Raw genomic sequence first — 19894 nt, forward strand, 5'->3', positions numbered from 1 at the left:
AAGATTTATCAACACCACGTGGCCGAGAACAGACTTTGAGGTTTTTCTTCCCTCCAACATTCCTCAACAGAGAGGGGAAGATAAAAAAGCCAATAAGGGAATGGGAGACAAATGTCCCTCCCGCATTTTGAACCCACCAATAAATATCTAAACCCTCCAGCCACCTCCCGGCAATGGCACCACGCGATTCTGCTATACTAAAAAAGAGGACACCAAACAACCATCATTACCATCTTAAAGACCCAGATAAGAAGAAAATGTGATGGATAATTAGTACACGACACAGCTACCACGAGTAAATGTCATTGAGATTCTTAAGGATAAGACAATCATTTCAGTACTCAAATGTTAGCATCTGCCAATAAACAGGATAGATGACAATTTAAAATCATGGTGTGGAGGTGCCGGCGTTGGACTGGGGTGGACACAGTAAGAAGTCTTACAACACCAGGTTAAAGTCCAACAGGTTTATGTGGAATCGTTAGCTTTCAGAATGTCATTCCTTCATCAGGTGAGACTGAAGCAAAGAAGCAAAGAAACATTATGGCTGGGAGGAAGTCCAAATTTTTAATTTCAACGAGCCTGCGATTGTCAGTCCAAATCCACGCTTTCTGTGGGCGTCACTAAGGATACAGCTGCTTTTTAAAACAAACATTGCCTAAAATAACTCACAGATTGGTTAAGCTAAAGTCACATGGTGTTGTGTGTTACATAAGAATGGAGGACTCCTCCCAGTAAAGCTCTGCAGCGGAGCTCACTGACAGTCAGGTGATAGACTGGGAACAGTTCGTTGGCTGCTGGACAAGTGTTTTTGTCTCTCTGGTAAAGATGGAGCTCTCAGCTTTCCCCGGGTTTCTGTTCATTGTATTTGACAGATTCACTGTGCTGGCCGTGTTCTTCACTGTGTTTGCTCTGGCCGTTGACTTCATGAAGAGACGAAAGAAGTGTCGGAACTACCCTCCTGGACCCTGGGGTTTGCCTTTCATTGGGAATATTCACCAGGTAGACTTGAACAACCCTCACCCGTCGTTCGCAAAGGTACATCCAAACAGTGGTATAAAAAAGAGTGAATGGGGCTGGCTTGATGTGAGGAATGCCGTTCTATGGGTCTCGTTTAACCCTTTTATTTTCTTTCTCCCTTTTATTGGGGCTTATTGTTTCTACCCTATAAATTGTATACAACTTCATTCCCTCTTTGACACCAAATTTTCTTTACCCACTTGTGTTCTTATTTAGTGATTTTTAAAAAATTGTTTCTTTAAATGAAATACAGTATAACTTTTGTGTTGAGAGCTTTGTTTTCCCCAGCTTGGAATGTGTGAAAATGTCAATAATGAGTGGGTTTTCCCAGGGTGTGGTGATATGCCTGGGGACAATATTACATGTAGTCAGCAGTGTGACCTCCCACCAGCAGGTGGCGTTAGGCATAAGTCAGGTGATATCCGGCGACCAGCTAAAGGTTGTAAGGCGTGCACAAGGAATAGTCGCAGTTATAGGCAATTCGAGGAGAGTCTAATGTAACTCTGTAATAACTTGGTCTGTATAAAATTCGTATCGTTACCTAACCACGTGTACAGTAACAAATCATCGTTCTGGCGAAGTCACCAGCAATCCTGTAGAATCATTCCTAGACAAGATCACGGAACGCAACACATGGGAAGCAGTGGCGTAATGGTATTGTCACTGGACTAGGATTCCACAGACCCAGGGTAACGTTCTGAGGACCCACCATGGCAGATGGTGGTTTAGCACAGTGGGCTAAACAGCTGGCTTGTAATGTAGAACGATGCCAGCAGGTTCAATTCCCGTACCAGCCTTCCCGAACAGACGCCGGAATGTGGTGACTAGGGGCTTTTCACAGTAACTTCATTTAAGCCTACTTGTGACAATAAGGTATTATTATTATGGTGAAATTTGAATTGAATAAAAATCTGGAATTAAAAACTTATGATGGCCATGAAATCATTCATGAAAAAACCCATCCGACTCACCAGGGAAGGAAATCTGCCCTCCTTACCTGGTCTGGCCTACATGTGCACTCCAAATCCACAACAATGTGGTTGACTCTTAAATGTCCCCTCAAGGGCAATTAGGGATGGGCAATAAATGTTGGCACAGCCTGCGACTCCCGCGTCCTATTAAATATTTTATATTCCAGAGATTACATTACACCCATTCGACTGATCTCTCTTTTCCTCTATTTGTAGATTTTGCTTCTCCCTTCCTCTCTTTCCATCTTGCTTGTCTCTCTTTTAATTCAGTTTTGTTTTACTGTGTCTGACCCACCGACCATTTCTTCTCTCTGTGCTCTTTCTTTATCGGGTCGAATGTAACATTTGGATTTAATATACTTCTGGTCAAGATTTAAATTGAAGTTATGAAAAGAAAAGCCTGCATTTATGTAGCGGCTTTCACAAACACTGGAGATCTCGCCGTGATTTATGGTCAATGAGGAACATTTGACGAGTAATTACTGTTATAATGTAGGAAAGGCAGCAGCCATTTTGTGTGCAGAATGATCCCACAAACAGCAACACGATAAAAATGGAAAATGTAGGAAATATCGGCTGGCGAGGCAGTATCTGTGTCAGGAGGAACAGAGTTTACCCTCTCAGCTCATCAGAACTGGGAAAAGTTAAAGATGCGACGGGATTTTGAGCGAGAGGTTGGTGCACTGCTGGGACAAGGACAAAACGCAGTTCTGTGATGGGGTGAAAAACAGGAGAGATTAAATGACAGAAGGGTTCATTCGGGCCAGAATATCAGAGGGCAGGGGTCGGATTGCCACCTCATTCTTTCTACCCACACTGGGATGGAGCTCCACATTGCTCGCCCTGCCTTCCGATTCGGGCCAAGTGTGGGAAGTGTGTTGGATTCCTGTGTTGGATCCCAGTGTCGGCCATCAGCGCAGGGGGATAGTGAAGCCCCTTTTGGGCGGCACGGTGGCACAATGGTTAGCACTGCTGCCTCACAGCACCATGGACCCGGGTACAATTCCAGCCTCGGGCAACTGTCTGTGTGGACTCTGCACGTTCTCCCTGTGTCTGCATGAGTTTCCTCCCAGTGCTCACACAGTCCAAAGATGTGCAGGTTAGGCGGATTGGCCATGCTAAATTGCCCCTTAGTGTGCAATAGTTAGGTTGGGTTACTGGATTTATGGGAGTAGGGTTGAGGCATGTGCCTCAGCTTAAGTAGGGTGCTCCTTCCAAGGGCCAGTGCTGGCACGATGGACAGAATGGCCTCCTTCTGCACTGTAAATTCTACAGTTTGAAATGCTTTTCATTCCTCTGACTTTTCTCGGCTAACTATTCTGCTAAGAGAGCTGGAACCATTTGAAGTCTCCGATTTAAATCCGCGTTTCAGATGGTTCGATGTGCACGATAATTGCTCAGTGGAAGTTTGAACTTCCCGACAGATTCCCGGGCAGTTGTTGCTCTGGGACTCCAGAGGAATTTCCCCAGTGTATCTTCTGAGCCATCTCCAGGGTATAACCCCGCCCTCCCCCAGCCACTGGAGATTGGAAGTTCCTCCAGGACAGAAGCAATATTGAATGACAGAAGATTAGTCCTCCAGCGTCAAAGGCAATGGAGGTGGAGCAGTGTCTCGAGCAGGTCTGCTACTGTCGGAAAGCAAAAATAATGAGAAGATTGAAACATGCAAAAACAAGGAAACAAAATGGTGCTGGTGATGGGGAGTGGTGCCGGGTAGGAAGGGAGGCGGCTGGGGGTGTGATATGTGTGTGGTGGCATCAGAGTTCATGATCTGAAATTGTTACACCCAGTGTTGAGTCCAAAAAGCTGTAAAGTGTCTAATCAAAAGATAAGGGGAGCGATTGAACTAAATGGGAACTATGTCCCACAGCAAGCACATTTAGCCGGGTGTTTGCTGGCGCTCACAGCGAAGAGAAACACAACGCTACTGAACGTGGCTCCTGTTAAATACAGGGCTTCAGTGGGAAACGAGCAGCTGAAGCAGCACTTAGTCCTGTTTCCTGCACTGAGGAGCCCTGCTCGCCAAAACTTCGCAGTGCTGGCAGAGATCGGGACGCCATATTTAAATGGCGCCCTGAACTCTCGAGCCCTCAGCACAACCCCCGAACCCCCACACATCAGTCCCAACTCACTGTAAGGGGGGCACTGGCCCACACCTGCACAGGGCACCTCTAGCCCAATCATTGCTGTTGAAAAAATGCCAGCTTGGCACCTTGGTAGTGCCAGGCTGGCACCCAGGTGGCACTGCCAGGGTGCTAGGCTGGCCCTGTGAAGGTGCCCAGGTGGCACCGGCAATGACAGGGTACAACCTTGCCCAGAGGGCATGTACCAAGGACCTTCTGATTCCCATGGGAGTCCACCACAAATGCTATTCCATCCGGTCCCGTTTGTGGAGACGAGCACTTAATGGCACTCGCCCAAGTTCTCCAACGTGAAGGGGATAGTTCCCAACACCTTGGTTACCTCAGGGAACTGCATATTAGAGTGAGACTAGCTGTCTTACTATAATAATCATAATTATAATTGTGGTGATATGCATCACTGTAAATACACAAGGGGTTAATGTAGATACACTGCAACTAAGTAAACACTAGAGGGAGCACCAGAGACATCATGACACACAGACATTCAACCAATAGGTCAGTAAGATAGGACACGACCAATGGACAGTCAAGAGACACCCAGAGGTGACACTACCACAAGGGGGCTACCCATATAAAAGGACAGGGTACACATGCTCTTTCTCTTTCCATAGGCGACACTCAGAGAGACAGGGACAGATCAGGAAGCATCACACCCACCGCGTGGATTAGAGTGGACAGGTTAGTTAGACTGAGTTACTATAGCAAGATCAGCAGGGGAGTCGAACTCAAGTAGGAGAATTGTTAACTGTTCAATAAATGTATTAAACCTCATCTCCAAGTCTGAACCTTCCTTTGTCAGAGTATACATCAAGGAAGCAGCGTATGCTACATTAAGAAGCATAACACAACAATAATATGCAGATTTTCCAAAAAGTGACCCCACCCATAGTGGGTGGGCTCCTCATTGCGACATCTTGCGAGATTACATTAGATTAGGTCCCAGGAGTGGGGTGTCCGGCAGCTACAGGCCATGTGGCACTGTTGCCTGCTGCTTTTCAGATGCAGCGTGGCCGGTAGATCGCGCCCTAGGTGTCCCTCAAGCTTAAATTGAGTCTCATTTTGTCATGATGTGATTGAACGATAAATATTACCCAGGACACCATTAATAGTCCCTATCTTCATCGTGCCGTGACATCTGTACATCTTTGACAGCCACCAAGCCCCAAGCAGACGTTTGGGCCTCGCTTTATAAAAGACATCTGCTGCTCCAGCAGTACACTCCATCAGTGACGTTCTGGAGAGTCAGCATAGATTAATGTGCTCAGGTGCTGCAGTCAGAGTTGAACCTGCAACCTTGTGACTCAGAGACAAGAGTGCAAGTAACTGAGGCTTGGCTGATACTCATTGTGTCAATGGCTAAACTGCACCTGCACACTCCTTGGGCCAGGCCTGTTACCTCGAGGACCTGGAAGATCAATACCAATGTATAAATTAACAGTAAAATGTTTCCTTTCATTCAAACTCTGATCAACGTTGTCTTTGACCTATAAGTGATCAACGTCCCCTAGTTAATTTATTTTCCATTTTTAAGCTGTGGAAGAAATACGGCGATGTGGTCGGTGTACAGTTTGGATGGACAAACACTGTGATACTAAACGGATATGAAACCCTAAAAGAGGCACTGGTGAAGAAATCGGAGGATTTTGCTGACCGGCCACACTTACCCATGTACCAATATATGATGAAGACCGCAGGAGACGGTAACTGGATACCTAACTTCAGATACAAGCTTGGGAATTTTTGGGGGGGGGGGATGTTGCAGGGGGGGTGGTGGCTATTATTATTTGGTTTGAATTGGTATTTTCAATGCCTCGAACAAATTTGAACTGTTTCTATTGATAAACATCATCCCATCACCTTCTCGGTCTGTCGGGGATTCTGTGGAGGGAGAGGAATGATCGTTAGATTTAATGCAGTTCATTACGATGAGACACATGGGAGTCAAATCCACTTAATAATGAGAGAGGCTCCACATCACGCTTCCCGGTGGTGACAAAACACCTTCCGATTTAATCATGAGCATGGGATGTGGGTGTTGCTGGCCAGGCCAGCATTTATTGCCCATCCCTCACTGCCCTGGGGACGGCCTTCCTGAACCGCTGTGGTCCAAGTGGTGTACACTTGGTATTCTCAGTGCTGTTAAGAAAGGACTTCCAGGATTTTGACCCAGCAACAGTGAAGAAACGGTGATATTTTCCAAGACAATATGCTGTGTGGCTTGGAGTGGAACCTCCGGATGGTAGGGTTCCCATGCATTTTCTGTCCTTGTGCTTCTAGATGGTAGGGGTCATGGGTTTGGAAGGTGCTGTCGAAAGAACCTTGGTGAGTTACTGCAATGCATCTTGTAGACGGTACACACGGCTGCCACTGTGTGTTGGTGGTGGAAAGAGTGAGTATTTATCATGGCAAACGGGTTGCCAATCAAGCAGGCTGCTTTGTCCTGGATGGCGTTAGCTTCCTGAGTATTTTTGAAGCTTCATTCACCCAGTCCAGTGGAGAGTACTAAATTATACTCCGACTTGTGTTTGTTGATGGGGGACCATCTTTGGGATGTCAGGAGGTGAGTTACTCTTCATGAATTCCCATCCTCTGACCGGCTCTTAGATTATAGAATTTACAGTGCAGAAGGAGGCCATTCGGCCCATCGAGTCTGCACCGGCTCTTGGAAAGAGCACCCTACCCAAGGTCAACACCTCCACCCTATCCCAATAACCCAGTAACCCCACCCAACACTAAGGGCAATTTTGGAAACTAAGGGCAATTTATCATGGCCAATCCACCTAACCTGCAGATCTTTGGACTGTGGGAGGAAACCGAAGCACCCGGAGGAAACCCACGCACACACGGGGAGGATGTGCAGACTCCGCACAGACAGTGACCCAAGCCGGAATCGAACCTAGGACCCTGGAGCTGTGAGGCCATTGTGCTATCCACAATGCTACCCTCAGGATGTTGATGGTGGGGGATTCAACGATGATAATGCCATCGAATGTCAAGGGGCGACGGCTAAATTCTCTCTTGTTGGAGATGGTCATTGCCCAACACTTGTGACTGTTACTTCCCACTTATCAGCCCAAGCCTGAATAATGTCCTGTGTAAACTCTGTATAAACACAGCCTGCTTCAGTATCCGAGACATGGTGAAAGGTGCTGAGCATTGTTCAATCGATCGAAGAAACTGAAAAGATGGCGCAGGAGCATGACGACTCTGCAAGGTGTCCCTTGCAGATCCTCTTCTATATTAATTAGAGCCATTCTAGTCTTTTAGATCTAAAAACTAACAAAATCACGAATCATACTTCTTTGAATTTACGGGTCTGGAGATTCTTTGACTTCTGTGTACCAAGTCACATGACTTGGTCAAACCTGACTGGGAAGGACATCACCGCTGACCCTACTTCGACCTTGAAATGGAAGAGGCCCGGCTAGTGGGCTCAACCCCGCCTGGAGAAGGATCCAATGTCTGAGGTGCCCGATTCAGCATTCAACTCTGTGATCTGGCTCGACAGAACCCGGAAAGGCCCGCCTAGTGTCCATACCCTGAAAAACCTGATCAGGAAGCAGAAGAGGCCTGACAAGTATGCCCGATGATGCACTATCAATTACAACAAGATGAGAGTAGAGAGTAATCGAGGCTTTATTGCGCAGAGATGTGGAGCCTCCCGCAGCTGCTGCCGAAATGGCTGCAGCTCGGAGAACCCACACATTTATACTCCGCCTACTGGGCGAAGCCAGCAGGCAGGGATCTACCCCCGTACCTGTAGTACAAGGGCCTTACCTTAATACCTTCGTATGCAGTATATAATGCAACAGTGGTGACTACCACATTCACCCCCTGTCAAAAAAAGAGTCCAGGTTACATACAGGTTGTCAAAATTTTTTTTGAAAGAGTCTACAAATTTAGATAGTCGGGCGCTTTGATCCGCCATTGCGAGTGCCACACGTGTGGTGTTGATGCCGGCGGTGACTCCGAGAGCGTGTCGACCTCATCTTCATCCATGGGTGGGACCAAGGGGAGGGTGGAACGTCCTGGAGCGGGGGCTGTGGCAGGGTGCGGCGGGGGAAGGGAGGGTGGTGCCGGTGCGGGGGGGGGGGGGGGGGGGGGGGGTGCGGGGACCCAGCTGGGAGACCCCGTTAATGACGCCGATGGGAACCTTAAGGAAATGGTAAAGGCAGCCGTCGCTTCAAATGCGGTGTACTGGCGGTCTGCCTTGCGAAGGTCTACTGTCGAGAAGACCCGGTACTGTGCAATCCGATTGACCATATCAGATATGCGAGGGAGGGGTACGCGTGGAGCTGCGTGTACCAATTGATGGTCTGACTGTAGTCAACGACCATCCTGTTACCACTACCACTTGGGTTCTCCAGGGGCTGTTGCTTGCCTCGATAATACCTTCACGTAGCAGCTGCTGGTCCTGTCCTGGTCACAGTACCGTCTGCTCTTGGTGGCGACGGGTTTGCAATCCGGGGTGAGGTTCGCAAACAGGGAAGATGGGTCGACCTTAAGGGTCGTGAGGCCGCATACAGAAAGGGGTGGTAGGTGCCCAACAAATTTCAAGGTTAGGCTCTGGAGGTTGCACTGGAAGTCCAGGCCGAGTAGCAAGGCAGCGCAAAGGTTATGGAGGGCATAGAGGTGGAAGCCGCTGAACTCTACGTCCTGGATGGTGAGGGTAGCAGTGCAGTACCCCCGGATCACCACAGAGTGGGATCCGGAGGCGAGGGAGAGGGATCCGGAGGCCAGGGAGATTCTCTGGTTGGTGGGATGGACCGCAAGGGAGCAGCGTCTTACTGTATCGGGGTGGATGAAGCTCTCAGTGCTCCCGGAGTCCAGAAGGCAGGAAACCTTATGCCCGTCGATCTTCACCGTTGTCGACGTGGTCGCGAGGTTGTGCAGTCGTGTCTGGTCGATCGTAATGGAGGCTAGCATGGCTGGACGGCGGCGGTTGCAGGCGATGAGGTGCCTGATGAGTAGGGATCCTGAGGCGGGGAAGATGACGGCACCCACGGGCTGCACGTATCCTGGGGCAGGCAAGGTGGCGGCACCCACGGACCGCATGTGTGAGGCGAGCACGATGGCGAGTAAGATGGCGGTGACCACAGGCTGCACGTGTTGTGAGGGGAGCAAGATGGTGGTGCCCACGGGCCGCACGAGGTCTGAGAGGAGGAAGATGGCGGCGCCCGCGGGTCGCACGAGGGGTGCCAGGGAAACGTCGGCGACCACACGGGCATTGCACACAGCAGCTAAATGTCCTTTCTTACTGCAGGCCTTGTAGAGGCCGTGCCGGGCATCGTTGTCGGGGGTTCTTTGACTGTCCGCAGAAGTAGCAGTTGGGTCCCCCAGGGTTGTATGACCTGGGGTTGGCTGGGGGCGGTCGCTGACGGGCTGCACAGTAGGGCGTTCGCTGGCGGGGTCCACGATGTCCAGGAGGGGTGGGCTGCGCGGTCGAGGGAATACACTTGTATATTGTGCCAATATGTAAGGGGCCTTACCGTAATACCCTTGTATGCAGTATATAATGCAACAGTGGTGACTACCACACACGCCGAGGGCTAGATCGAGGCCTGGTTTGGGGGGCTTTCAGTCCGGCCATCGATGCTGGGTTTGGGCACGTGGGCCAGCCCGACCCGATCCAGTAGCAGAAGAGGACCGATGGACAGGCAGAAGCTGCTTTCGACACAGGAAATGTAGAAAATGTGCTGGTCTTCAGGTGAGATTAAAACAACACCTAGAGTAAAGAACAAAGAAAAGTACAGCACAGGAACAGGCCCTTCAGCCCTCCAAGCCTGCCAGTGTCCAAGTCATTGAAAACTAACTGGACAAGCATAATTCTAGACTTAATTTTCAGAGGGAAGTGAGAGACTGCCGTGTGCTCTGTGTCATGGACACATGGCTGAATCCTGCCTTACCTGACCGTGCTTTGCAATCTGAGTGCTTCTCAATTCATGGATCGCATGACATCCTCTGGCAACCATGATGTGGAGATGCCGGCGTTGGACTGGGGTGAGCACAGTAAGAAGTCTTACAACACCAGGTTTATGTCCAACAGGTATGTTTCAAACACTAGCTTTCGGAGCACTGCTCCTTCCGCAGGTGAATGAGGAAGGAGCAGTGCTCCGAAAGCTCGTGTTTGAAACAAACCTGTTGGACTTTAACCTGGTGTTGTAAGGCTTCTTACTATCCTCTGGCAAGACAAAGGGCGGTGAAGTTTGTTTCCTCAGCAACACCTCTTGGTGCTCAGATGTGGCAACCCTGACGAGTTGTTGCTCCCTGGATCCCGAATACATGACTGCGAAGTGCCACCCCTGTTTTCTTCCACGGGGGTTCACTTCTGTCATTATTATAGCGGTCAATATTCCACCCCAGATGCAGGTGAAGAAGGCACTTCATGAATCGTTCACTGTTGTAAATAACTTTGAAACAAAATACCCAGAAGCCTTGTTCATGGTGGCCAGTGATTTTAACCAGGCCAATCTCAAGAGTGTATTTCCAAAATTTTACCAACACTTCCCGACGCCACCAGGGGCTATAAAATCCTTGACCACTATTGTACAAACATGAAGGGTGCCTACCGTTCCATCCCTTGGCCACATTTTGAAAAACCAGACCACAGGACGCTGCTCCTTCTCCCAGCATACATGCAGAAACTAAAGCAGCAGGATAGGAAAGTCATGCAATGTTGGCCTGAGGCAACGGAAGACCTCCTACACGACTGTTTGGAGTCAGTGGATTGGCCCATACTCAAGAACTCAGCGACCAACTTAAACGAGTATGCTACTAACGTCACAGTCTTCATCAGTAAGTGTTTTGAGGACTGCGTGCCAAAGAAGGTAATATGAGTGTTTCCTAATCTGAAACCATGGACGCACAACTGTTAATGGATTATGGTTATGGAGAGCACACAGGCTTACTTTATAGGTGTGATGCAACAGAGATCTACAGTACTTTTAAATTAAAACAGTGTTTATTTTTGAAACCAGTTAACACTTTATAAACCCACAGTAAACATCTTAACAACTATCAACACCAATAAATCCCCCAAAGAATACAGCACTCGATAAGTAACTCTTAACCTTTCCTTGCAACATCCATAAGACAAAAAAAAACATTTGACAGAAATACATCAGGTTTAACTTATCCACAGAAACAGGTATTATTTTTAAATCACCAAAGGATCTGGAGACAGTCTTTAGATTGCAGAGAGAGAGACTAATACACCTTCTTGCTGTAACTGCGGCTATCCAGCTCTCAAAACAAAACTAAAACACACCCTGTAGCTGCGAGCCCAAAGCGAAAGTAAAAGCAGACAGCCAGCCCAGCTCCACCCACTCTCTGACATCACTGCAGCTGTCTAACAAACATCCATTTCTTAAAGGTACACCCACTACAGCTATTTGATAAACACCCATATCTTAAAGGTACTTTCACATGACAATTGATGCAAGGCTTACACAATATAACGGTCTGTAAGGATAATAACAAGTAGAATCTCTGGTAACAGAGCATCTCTTTGATGAACTTAATTTATTTCTACACTGTCTTTGAGCAGGAAGCTAAGAAATTTATGTCACCTGCCCCAATAAGTTTGGATACATTTATACCCACAGTCACATCCTCAGACGTCAGATTAACTTTCTCGAAAGTGAATCCACAGAAAGCAATGGGTCCTATTGGAGTCCCTAACCGTGCACTTAGATCCTGAATGGACCAGTTGGTGGGTGTGTTTGCAGACATCTTTAACTTCTCCTTACTCCGTTCTCAGGTTCCCAGCTGCTTTTCGAAAGCCACTATCATACCGGTGCCAAAGAAAAACCAGGCAATGTGAATTAATGACTATCACCTGGTGGCTCTGGCATCTTATGAAGTGCATTGAGAGGTTAATCATGAGACGCATCAACTACAATCTTCCAGATTGCATTAATCCACTGAAATTCGTTTACCGCTTTAACCGGTCTGCAGCAGATTCTATTCCCCTGGTCTTACAATCATTTTTGGAATATTTCGCCAACAAGGACATCGATGTCAGGCTTCTGTTTATTGACTATAGTTCTGCTTTTATTAACACAATTTCAACCAAGCTCATATCCAAACTCCAAAACCCAGGACTTGGTTCTTCTCTTCCCAATTGGATCCTTGATTGCCTGACCCACAGATCGCAATGAGTAAGAATACGTCATAGCATTTTCTCCACAGAATCATAGAATTTACAGTGTAGAAGGCCATTCGTCCCATCGAGTCTTCACTAGCCCTTGTAAACAGCACCCCATCCAATCACACACCTCCACCCCATCCCCACACCTCCACCCTATCACCGTAACCCCACCTAACCGTTTTTGGACACTAAAGGCAATTTAGCATAGCCAATCCACCTAACCCACACATCTTTGGACTGTGGGAGGAAACCGGAGCACCCGGAGGAAAGCCACGCAGACACCGGGAGAATGTGTAGACTCCGCACAGACAGTGTCCGCACAGACAGTGACCCAAGTCGGGAATTGAACCTGGGATCCTGGAGCTGTTAAGCTACTGTGCTACCCACTGTGCTACTGTGCTGCCATGATAGCCCTTAACTGGCACAGATTCAAAGAGTGCGAGGAGAGCGGCGGAGAGACAGGGTAAAGGAGTGCAAGGAGAGCGGCGGTGACACAGGATAGAAAAGTGCGAGGAGAGCAGGGGACAGAAAGATTAAAAGAGTGCGAGGAGGGCGGCAGAGAGATAAAATAAAAGAGCACGAGGGGAGCGGCTGAGAGACAGGATAAAAGAACGCTAGGAGAGTGGTGGAAAAGGGTAAAAGAGGGCGAGGAGAGAGGTAGAGAGACAGGATAAAAGAGCACGAGGAGAGCGGCAGAAACACAGGGTAAAGCAGCGGGAGGAGAGCGGCGGAGAGATCAGAGCGAAACATCAAAAGGAGCAGCGCAGTGACCCTCACTGAAACAGGCAGAGTTCCTGCAATGATGTCAGGACTCAGAATGTGACACAGGGCAAAACAAAGCAACTGATTGGTCTGGAGAGAGGAACAGCACAAGCAGGGGGGAGAGGTGTAGCAGCGGGGAGAGGGGAGCAGCAGCAGGGAGAGGGGAGCAGCAGCGGGGGGAGAGGAGCAGCAGCGGGGGGAGAGGAACAGCACAAGCAGGGGGGGAAGAGGTGTAGCAGCGGGGAGTAGAAGCAGCGGGGGGAAGAGGAGCAGCAGCAGGGGGAGAGTATCAGCAGAGGGGGGAGAGGATCAGCAGCGGGGGGGGAAGAGGGGGAGAGGATCAGCAGCGGGGGGGAAGAGGAGCAGCAGCGGGGGGGAAGAGGAGCAGCAGCGGGGGGAGAGGAGCAGCAGCGGGGGGAGAGGATCAGCAGAGGGGGGGGAGAGGAGCAGCAGTGGGGAGAGAGGAGCAGCAGTGGGGCGAGGGGAGCAGCAGCGGGGCGAGGGGAGCAGCAGCGGGGAGCGAGCAGCAGCGGGTGGAGAGGCAGCAGCGGGGCGAGGGGAGCAGCAGCGGGGCCAGGGGAGAAGCAGCGGGGAGCGAGGGAAGCAGCAGCGGGGAGCGAGGAGCAGCAGCGGGGCGAGAGGGGCAGCAGCGGGGCGAGAGGGGCAGCAGCGGGGAGCGAGGGAAGCAGCAGCGGGGCGAGAGGGGCAGCAGCGGGGCGAGAGGAGCAGCAGCGGGGCGAGAGGGGCAGCAGCGGGGCGAGAGGGGCAGCAGCGGGGAGAGAGGAGCAGCAGCGGGGCGAGGGGAGCAGCAGCGGGGCGAGAGGGGCAGCAGCGGGGCGAGGGGAGCAGCAGCGGGGCGAGAGGGGCAGCAGCGGGGCGAGAGGGGCAGCAGCGGGGCGAGAGGGGCAGCAGCGGGGCGAGAGGGGCAGCAGCGGGGCGAGAGGGGCAGCAGCGGGGCGAGAGGGGCAGCAGCGGGGCGAGAGGGGCAGCAGCGGGGCGAGAGGGGCAGCAGCGGGGCGAGAGGGGCAGCAGCGGGGCGAGAGGGGCAGCAGCGGGGCGAGAGGGGCAGCAGCGGGGTGAGAGGGGCAGCAGCGGGGAAAGAGCAGCAGCAGCGGGGTGATGCGCTATCAAGTGCACTTAAAGACTCGAATCGGTACAAGAGAGGCTTTATTACAGTGAGATGTTTATCCTCCGACTGCAGCTGGTAGAATGGCAGCTCAGGAGAACTCATACATATTTATATTGCTCCCTGTGGGCGGAGCTAGCCGGCAGGGGCTACTGGCAAACCTGTAATACAGGTACTGCTGTACATCCCCTAATGCAGGCACACAAACAATTACACAGTGGTGGATCACCACACGGGGCACAAGGAGCAGCAGTGGGGGGAGAGGAGCAGCAGTGGGGGGAGAGGAGCAGCAGTGGGGGGAGAGGAGCAGCAGTGGGGGGAGAGGAGCAGCAGCGGGGGGAGAGGAGCAGCAACGGGGAGAGAGGAGCAGCAGCGGGGGAGGAGCAGCAGCGGGGAGAGAGGAGCAGCAGCGGGGGGGGGGGGAGAGGAGCAGCAGCGAGGAGAGGAGCAGCAGCAGCGGGACGAGGGGAGCAGCAGCGGGGAGAGAGGAGCAGCAGCGGGGCACGAGCAGCAGCGGGGAGAGGAGCAGCAGCAGCGGGACGAGGGGAGCAGCAGCGGGACGAGAGGAGCAGCGGCGGGGAGAGAGGAGCAGCAGCGGGGCGAGGGGAGCAGCAGCGGGGCGAGAGGGGCAGCAGCGGGGCGAGGGGAGCAGCAGCGGGGCGAGGGGAGCAGCAGCGGGGCGAGAGGGGCAGCAGCGGGGCGAGAGGGGCAGCAGCGGGGCGAGAGGGGCAGCAGCAGGGCGAGAGGGGCAGCAGCGGGGCGAGAGGGGCAGCAGCGGGGCGAGAGGGGCAGCAGCGGGGTGAGAGGGGCAGCAGCGGGGAAAGAGCAGCAGCAGCGGGGTGATGCGCTATCAAGTGCACTTAAAGACTCGAATCGGTACAAGAGAGGCTTTATTACAGTGAGATGTTTATCCTCCGACTGCAGCTGGTAGAATGGCAGCTCAGGAGAACTCATACATATTTATATTGCTCCCTGTGGGCGGAGCTAGCCGGCAGGGGCTACCGGCAAACCTGTAATACAGGTACTGCTGTACATCCCCTAATGCAGGCACACAAACAATTACACAGTGGTGGATCACCACACGGGGCACAAGGAGCAGCAGTGGGGGGAGAGGAGCAGCAGTGGGGGGAGAGGAGCAGCAGTGGGGGGAGAGGAGCAGCAGTGGGGGGAGAGGAGCAGCAGCGGGGGGAGAGGAGCAGCAACGGGGAGAGAGGAGCAGCAGCGGGGGAGGAGCAGCAGCGGGGAGAGAGGAGCAGCAGCGGGGGGGGGGAGAGGAGCAGCAGCGAGGAGAGGAGCAGCAGCAGCGGGACGAGGGGAGCAGCAGCGGGGAGAGAGGAGCAGCAGCGGGGCACGAGCAGCAGCGGGGAGAGGAGCAGCAGCAGCGGGACGAGGGGAGCAGCAGCGGGACGAGAGGAGCAGCGGCGGGGAGAGAGGAGCAGCAGCGGGGCGAGAGGGGCAGCAGCGGGGCGAGAGGGGCAGCAGCGGGGAGAGAGGAGCAGCAGCGGGGCGAGGGGAGCAGCAGTGGGGCGAGAGGGGCAGCAGCGGGGCGAGAGGGGCAGCAGCGGGGAGAGAGGAGCAGCAGCGGGGCGAGGGGAGCAGCAGCGGGGCGAGAGGGGCAGCAGCGGGGCGAGGGGAGCAGCAGCGGGGCGAGAGGGGCAGCAGCGGGGCGAGAGGGGCAGCAGTGGGGCGAGAGGGGCAGCAGCGGGGCGAGAGGGGCAGCAGCGGGGCGAGAGGGGCAGCAGCGGGGCGAGAGGGGCAGCAGCGGGGCGAGAGGGGCAGCAGCGGGGCGAGAGGGGCAGCAGCGGGGCGAGAGGGGCAGCAGCGGGGAAAGAGCAGCAGCAGCGGGGTGATGCGCTATCAAGTGCACTTAAAGACTCGAATCGGTACAAGAGAGGCTTTATTACAGTGAGATGTTTATCCTCCGACTGCAGCTGGTAGAATGGCAGCTCAGGAGAACTCATACATATTTATATTGCTCCCTGTGGGCGGAGCTAGCCGGCAGGGGCTACCGGCAAACCTGTAATACAGGTACTGCTGTACATCCCCTAATGCAGGCACACAAACAATTACACAGTGGTGGATCACCACACGGGGCACAAGGAGCAGCAGTGGGGGGAGAGGAGCAGCAGTGGGGGGAGAGGAGCAGCAGTGGGGGGAGAGGAGCAGCAGTGGGGGGAGAGGAGCAGCAGCGGGGGGAGAGGAGCAGCAGCGGGGCACGAGCAGCAACGGGGAGAGAGGAGCAGCAGCGGGGGGGGGGGAGAGGAGCAGCAGCGAGGAGCGGAGCAGCAGCGGGGAGATAGGATCAGCAGCGGGGCACGAGCAGCAACGGGGAGAGAGGGGCAGCAGCGGGGGGGGAAGAGGAGCAGCAGCAGCGGGACGAGGGGAGCAGCAGCGGGGAGAGAGGAGCAGCAGCGGGGCGAGTGGAGCAGCAGCGAGCAGAGGAGCAGCAGCAGCGGGACGAGGGGAGCAGCAGCGGGGAGAGAGGAGCAGCAGCGGGGCACGAGCAGCAGCGGGGAGAGGAGCAGCAGCAGCGGGACGAGGGGAGCAGCAGCGGGACGAGAGGAGCAGCGGCGGGGAGAGAGGAGCAGCGGCGGGGAGAGAGGAGCAGCGGCGGGGAGAGAGAAGCAGCGGCGGGGAGAGAGGAGCAGCAGCGGGGCACGAGCAGCAGCAGACATTGACAACAAAATCCACCGTTGAATCCAATGCGCCAGTGTAGTTTTCAGATGCCTGAGGAATAGAGTATTTGAAGATGGAGACCTCAAACTTAGTACCAAGTTCATGATCTGCAGAGCAGCTGTGGTCCCCACCCTCCTGTATGCTTCAGAAACATGGACAGTGTGGAACAAACACCTCAAAACCTAATGGCTCAGTGTCCAGTCGTGAACTGTTTGGATCCCCAGGCATGGGAATTTGGTTTAAACTGTAACTTTCCCAGCTCTGATCCTCACCCATCCCTCGTGGGTTCACGGGGAAGATTTTGCTGTTATTCCAGTTAAGGTTGTAACCTGAGAAGTCTCTGAAGTCCCTTTGGAGTTCCATTATTCCTTCCTTGACATTCAAGACGTAGAAGAGCATGTCATCCACACCAGGTGTGGGGGGGATGACCTACCGGGGGAAGGCCCCAGCGGCCAGGTCTCTGGCACTGAGTCTGGCTCTGGGGCTCAGAAGGGAAGGGGGGAGCATAGAAAAGCAATAGTAATAGGAGATTCAATGGTTAGGGGAATAGATAGGAGATTCTGTGGTCGGGAGCAAAACTCCCGAAAGGTATGTTGCCTCCCGGGTGCCAGGGCCAGAGATGTCTTGGATCGTGTCTTCAGGATCCTGAAGGGGGAGGGTGAGCAGCCAGAAGTCGTGGTGCACATTGCTACCAACGGCGTAGGTAGGACAAGGGGTGTGGAGGTAATAAACAAGTTTAGGGAGTTAGGCTGGAAGTTAAAGGCCAGGACAGACAGAGTTGTCATCTCTGGTTTGGTGCCTGTGCCGCGTGATAGCGAGGCTCGGAATAGGGAGAGAGTGCAGTTGAACACGTGGCTGCAGGAATGGTGTAGGAGTGTATTTGGAAAATTATGGCGCATTCTGGGGAAGATGGGACCTGTACAAGCAGGACGGGTTGCATCTTAACCGGAGGGGCACCAATATCCTTGGGGGGGGGGGGGGGGGGGGGGGGGGGGGAAGAGAGGTTTTCTAGTAGTCTTCGGTAGGGTTTAAACTAATTTGGCAGGGGAATGGGAACCGGATTTTTAGTCCAGCAACTAAGGAAGCCGATATTCAGGATGCCAAAGCACGTAATGATGCAGTGGGGAAGGTAACACTGACAAAGGACAGTACTTGCAGGCAAGGAGATGGGTTGAAGTGTGTATACTTCAATGCAAGAAGCATCAGGAATAAGGTGGGTGAACTTAAGGCATGGATCGGTACTTGGGACTACGATGTGGTGGCCATCACGGAAACTTGGATAGAAGAGGGGCAGAAATGGTTATTGGAGGTCCCTGGCTATAGATGTTTCAACAAGATTAGGGAGGATGGTAACAGAGGTGGGGTGGGTGGCATTGTTAATTAGAGGTAGTATAACAGCTGCAGAAAGGCAGTTTGAGGGGGATCTGTCGACTGAGGTAGTATGGGTTGATGTCAGAAATAGTTGGGAGTTTTCTATAGGCCCCCCCAATAGCAGCAGAGATGTGAAGGAACAGATTGGGAAACAGATTTTGGAAAGGTGCAGAAGTCACAGGGTAGTAGTCATGGGTGATTTCAACTTCCCAAACATTGAGTGGAAACTCTTTAGATCAAATAGTTTGGATGGGGTAGTGTTTGTGCAGTGTGTCCAGGAAGCTTTTCTAACACAGTATGTAGATTGTCCGACAAGAGGGGAGGCCATATTGGATTTGGTACTTGGTAATGAACCAGGGCAGGTGATAGATTTGTTAGTGGGGGAGCATTTTGAAGGTTGTGACCACAATTCTGTGACTTTCACTTTAGTAATGGAGAGGGATAGGTGTGTGCAACAGGGCAAGGTTTACAGTTGGGGGAAGGGTAAATACAATGCTGTCAGACAAGAACTGAAGTGCATAAATTGGGTACATAGGCTGTCATGGAAGGACACAAGTGAAATGTGGAACTCGTTCAAGGAACAGGTACTGCGTGTTTTTGATATGTATCTCCCTATCAGGCAGGGAAGAGATGGTCGAGTGAGGGAACCATGGTTGACAAGAGAGGTTGAATGTCTTGTTAAGAGGAAGGAGGAGACTTATCTAAGGCTGAGGAAACAAGGTTCAGACAGGGCGCTGGAGGGATACAAGATAGCCAGGAGGGAACTGAAGAAAGGGATTAGGAGAGCTAAGAGAGGGCATGAAAAATCTTTGGCGGGTAGGATCAAGGAAAACCCCAAGGCCTTTTACACATGTGAGAAATATGAGAATGACTAGAGCGAGGGTAGGTCCGATCAAGGACAGTAGCGGGAGGTTGTGTATGGAGTCTGAAGAGATAGGAGAGGTCTTGAAAAAGTATTTTTCTTCAGTATTTATAAACGAGAGGGGCCATATTGTTGGAGAGGACAGTGTGAAACAGACTGGTAAGCTCGAGGAAATACTTTTTAGGAAGGAAGATGTGTTGGGCATTTTGAAAAACTTGAGGATAGACAAGTCCCCCGGGCCTGACGGGATATATCCAAGGATTCTATGGGAGGCAAGAAATGAAATTGCAGAGCCGTTGGCAATGATCTTTTTCATCCTCGCTGTCAACAGGGGTGGTACCAGAGGATTGGAGAGTGGCGAACGTCGTGCTCCTGTTCAAAAAAGGGAATCGGGATAACCCTGGGAATTACATGTCAGTTAGTCTTACTTCGGTGGTAGGCAAAGTAATGGAAAGGGCACTGAGGGATAGTATTTCTGAGCATCTGGAAAGACACTGCTTGATTAGGGATAGTCAGCACGGATTTGTGAGGGGTAGGTCTTGCCTTACAAGTCTTATTGACTTCTTTGAGGAGGTGACCAAGCATGTGGATGAAGGTAAAGCAGTGGATGTGGTGTACATGGATTTTAGTAAGGCATTTGATAAGGTTCCCCATGGTAGGCTTATGCAGAAGGTAAGGAGGCATGGGATAGTGGGAAATTTGACCAGTTGGATAACAAACTGGCTAACCGATAGAAGACAGAGTGGTGATGGATGGCAAATATTCAGCCTGGAGCCCAGTTACCAGTGGCATACCACAGGGATCAGTTCTGGG

General features: G+C 52.1%; 1 protein-coding gene across 3 annotated transcripts in view; it reads left to right on the top strand.

Moving 5' to 3' along the window:
• Positions 1-738: 738 nt before the first annotated feature.
• The window catches only part of LOC119974656 (cytochrome P450 2J6-like), a 118934-nt gene continuing 99778 nt past the window's right edge, over positions 739-19894 (top strand). Inside the window, exons 1-2 of one of the 3 annotated variants that reach the window (XM_038813730.1) lie at positions 739-1038; positions 5667-5835. In XM_038813730.1, coding sequence (XP_038669658.1) covers positions 829-1038; positions 5667-5835 — 379 coding nt within the window. In that variant the 5' untranslated portion in view covers positions 739-828. The remainder of the gene's footprint in view (positions 1039-5666; positions 5836-19894) is intronic. The other 2 variants (XM_038813729.1, XM_038813728.1) reach the window with 2 other exon arrangements.

Source organism: Scyliorhinus canicula, chromosome 12, assembly GCF_902713615.1.
Source record: "Scyliorhinus canicula chromosome 12, sScyCan1.1, whole genome shotgun sequence".
Classification (NCBI taxonomy): domain Eukaryota; kingdom Metazoa; phylum Chordata; class Chondrichthyes; order Carcharhiniformes; family Scyliorhinidae; genus Scyliorhinus; species Scyliorhinus canicula.